At 48.7% G+C, this 3,957-nt stretch overlaps 1 protein-coding gene across 1 annotated transcript in view; it reads right to left on the bottom strand.

The window, feature by feature from the left end:
• Nucleotides 1–437: 437 nt before the first annotated feature.
• C5AR1 (complement C5a receptor 1) overlaps nucleotides 438–3,957 on the bottom strand; it is a 14,997-nt gene continuing 11,477 nt past the window's right edge. Inside the window, exon 2 of the mRNA XM_003799551.3 lies at nucleotides 438–1,981. Within this exon, the coding sequence (XP_003799599.2) occupies nucleotides 935–1,981 (1,047 nt within the window). The 3' untranslated portion in view covers nucleotides 438–934. The remainder of the gene's footprint in view (nucleotides 1,982–3,957) is intronic.

Genomic DNA, 3,957 nt, shown 5'->3' with positions numbered 1-3,957 from the left:
AGAGCCTCAAGCTATCCCCCTGGGTAGAGTGCCCTGGCATCACAGCTCACAGCAACCTCCAACTCCTGGGCTCAAGCAAGTCTCCTGCCTCTGCCTCCCAAGTAGCTGGGACCACAGGCGCCTGCCACAATGCCTGGCTATTTTTTGGTTGCAGCCATCATTGTTGTTTGGTGGGCCCAGCCTGGATTCAAACCCACCAGCTTAGGTGTATGTGGCTGGCACCTTAGCCGCTTGAGCCACAGGCGCCGAGCCCCAGGTGGGGTTTCTCACCCTTTTTGCACATAACATCTTTTTACTTAACACATTATAAAAAAAAAACCAACCCATGGGCAGCACCTGTGGCTCAAAGGAGTAGGGCACCAGTCCCATATACCTGAGGTGGTGGGTTCAAACCCAGCCCCAACCAAAAACTGCAAAAAAAAAAAACCTAAGTCATATTTTAATTTAATATTTCTCTTTAAATCAACTCACTTATAAGAGCTTAGATAGCTCCGGGTACTTTTGTTTTGTATTAAAGGAGAATATAACTTTTGAGCTGCCAGTTACATTTTTCCAACTCTCCATTAAATAAATATATAACTGGGGTTTTTTGATAAGACTGTTTCTATTTGCAAGCATTTGAATGTCCTCTGTTCACACAACACACACACGCAGACACATATTGCCCTCTGGGACACTAAAGATACATTAGCTTCTGTTTGTTTCCTTCAAAAATCTAGGATGAAGAGACAGGTCAGGGCTCCCTAAAAGCAAGTGAGGAAGGATGAGGACAGTCAGCTTGGGAGAGGAGCCACAAATCTGAGAAAGACAAGAAGAATGAAGAAGAGTTCACGGAGATGACAGCACCCTTTTGAGAGCAGAGTTAAAACAAGCTGAGCAAGAGTGGCCACAAAGGAAGGGGGACATGGGCCATGGTGACCTAGGAGTCCTCCCCTCACACAGCTTGGCACTTCTCAGTTGAGGTGTCCACTGTGGAACGTGTGAAAGACTTGCTCTCCCTCGCCACGGATTCATCAGTCAGCACGTTCCGAAGCAAGCTGGGCAGGGATTTGCGCAGTCGGCCCTGGAAGCCCTGGCCAGCCACCACGTAGATAATGGGGTTGATGCAGCAGTTGACATAGGCAAAGGCGATGCACAGGGTGTCCACTTTGCTCACCTTCTTAAAGAGGGATGAGTCTGGGGTAAGCAAAGCCATCATCATCCCTGTCACCTGGTAGGGCAGCCAAAAGACAAAGAAGGAGGTCACTACTACCACCACCACCTTGAGCGTCTTGGTGGACCGTGTGGCCCTACGGCTCCATGTCCGGAGCAGAAGGAAGGTATAACAGATAGTGAGGGTGAGAAGCGGCCACACGAAGCCCACAACCAGCCGGACGATGGCCACGGCACGTTCTGTGTGCCTCCTGCCTCGGCCATAGTCAGTGCCACACGTCGTCTTGGAGGAGAAGTGATCTTTGTGCACCACGCGGTACAGGAAGGAGGGTATGGTCAGCAGCAGAGCCAGGCCCCAGGCCACACTGCAGGCCACCCAGGCCAAGCCAGTGGCTCGGAAGTTCTGGCACCAGACAGGGTTAAACACCAGCACAAAGCGGTCGGCGCTGATGGCGGCCAGCAGCAGGATGCTGGCATACATGTTGAACAGGATGAGGGACGGCAGCACGCGGCAGGCGGTCTCCCCAAAGGGCCAGTGGTTGTACTGAATGATGGAGGTGAACAGGATGGGCAGCGCCAGGCAAGAGAGGAAGTCAGCTACCGCCAGGTTGAGGAACCAGATGGCATTGACCGCCCGCCTGGCTTCAAAGGCTGTCACCCATACCACCAGGGCATTGCCCGGCACTCCCACCAAGAACACCATTGCATAGATGGACAAGGCCACGATGTCCAGAGGTTTCAGCTTGTCGGAATGGTTGTCCACAAAGATGTTGGGATCCAGGGTTCCAGAATAGTCAGGATAATCATAGGTGCTGTTCTCCATGGGATCCTAAGTAGAATCAGAGAGGTCAGAAGACGATGAGTCGGCAGACACGTTCTCAGGGGCCTGTCATAGCCATGTGAGTTTTTGCCCTTGTGTGCCTCAGGTTTCTCCCAGGAAATAGGGATGCTGAGGGCTGAGAATTAGCTGGGATGTCATGTATTTATTAAAATATTAAAATGCTTCCACTCTGATAGGGCCTCCTGCCACTCTGTCACCTCCCACAAAGCCCCTGGACTTCTCCACAATCCAGCAACCTGGTGGTTAAAGCCTCCTCCTGCTGCAGCCCTGTAGCCACTATCCATTTTATTGGTCAGTGCCATGACAGATTGTTAGATTTTGTTTTGTTTTGTTTTTAGACAGTCTCACTTGAGTGCCATGGTATGTGCCACCTGGCTAATTCTTCTATTTTTAGTAGGGACGGGATCTCGCTGTTCCTCAGGCTGGCCTCAGACTTCTGAGCTCAGCCAATCTACCTGCCTCAGCCTCCCAGAGTGCTAGGATTACAGGCATGAGCCACTGTGCCCAGCCAGATATTTTTAATATTATCTACAAATGGGGATGTATGAATGGATAGCGGCCCCGACACACGTGGCACACCACCTCCACCCCCTCTTCCCACGCATGTGGCACACCACCTCCACCCGCTCTTCCCACGCATGGGGCACACCGCCTCCATCCCTAAAGCAGATAGTCAGCTCCATGCTCTATGTCCAAGAGGCTACCCAAAGAAGGCAGTGGTTTGGCAATGCCTCACTCATTTGGGCACAAAATTTAGTGGAGGGAGACCCAAAAATTCAGTCATCAAAATAAATAATATTTTAATACAATATTTCAAAGAATCAAAAATAATGCCCCCCAAAATCCATGGTTTTGTTGTTGTTTTGAGGCAGAGTCTCACTCTGTTGCCCAGGGTAGTGTGCTAACGTGTCATAGCTCACAGCCACATCAACCTCAAACTCCTGGGCTCAAGTTATCCTCTTGTCTCAGTTTCTCAAGTAGCTGAGAGTACAGGCACCTGCCACAACACCCAGCAAATTTTTCTATTTTTAGTAGAGATAGGGTCTCGCTCTTGCTCAGGCTGGCCCTGAGCTAAATCAATCCTCCTGCCTCCCACTCCCAGAGTGCTTAGATTACAGGCACCAGCCACCAATTGTATTTAAAAACAGCCTGTCCTGGTTTGTTTTACAACCCTGCATTATTGTGCAATGGGGATGGTAGTTGCCAATCAGTCCATGGGTTCCACCCCTAGCTGGGCGGGTTTATGGAGGTTCAGCAACCTGACTGTGTATGCAAACCTATTGGGTAACTCCGGCTTTTATGTATAGTCATAGGTGTTTTGTGGGTTTGAAAAGGTTGAAACTTTTGTTAATTTTTTCTACTTGGTTCAAACCAGGGAATGATATTTTAGGAGTGTATTTAGGGGCTCACATGAGGCACCCTTTTGCCCTAGACTGCAGTACTGGCTCAGCATGGCTCTGGGATTAGTTAGGCTCCTTGGCTTTGGAGTTAGTCCCCTAGCAGATCCTTATTGCCCTTCACAAGCCTGCAGGGCCCTCTGCAATTTCCTTCCCTGCTCTCCTCCCTTTTTTTTCTTTTCTAGTTAACTCCCATAAAGCACTTCCTCCTCCATCAGTTATAACTATCATCATTCCAAAATCCTAAACTGTTAGGAGGACTTTTCCACAAGAAGAAGAATAAGAACTTGGAATAAGAAACAGATTTTTCCTTTGCTGGGGAGATGAAAGGAATGGAGAAGAATAGCAAATTCAAGAACAAAAGGGACCTTCACACCGAGATTATGGTCTTTAAATACCATTTGCCCTATCAAAAGAACCAGGGCTCCTTGGAGAAAAGCCTGATTCATTCCTAATCAGGAAATATACAAGATGAGCCCACAACAGTTTGCAACAGAACATTAGGAAATTCTAGGTTTTGTTTTTTTGTTTTTTTTTAGACAGAGTCTCATTTTCTCACCCTTTGCC

Source organism: Otolemur garnettii, unplaced genomic scaffold (assembly GCF_000181295.1).
Source record: "Otolemur garnettii isolate 467f Iridium unplaced genomic scaffold, OtoGar3 scaffold00152, whole genome shotgun sequence".
NCBI lineage: Eukaryota > Metazoa > Chordata > Mammalia > Primates > Galagidae > Otolemur > Otolemur garnettii.
Note: the sequence above shows the minus strand (reverse complement) of the source record. Positions and strands in the feature narration are given on the sequence as shown.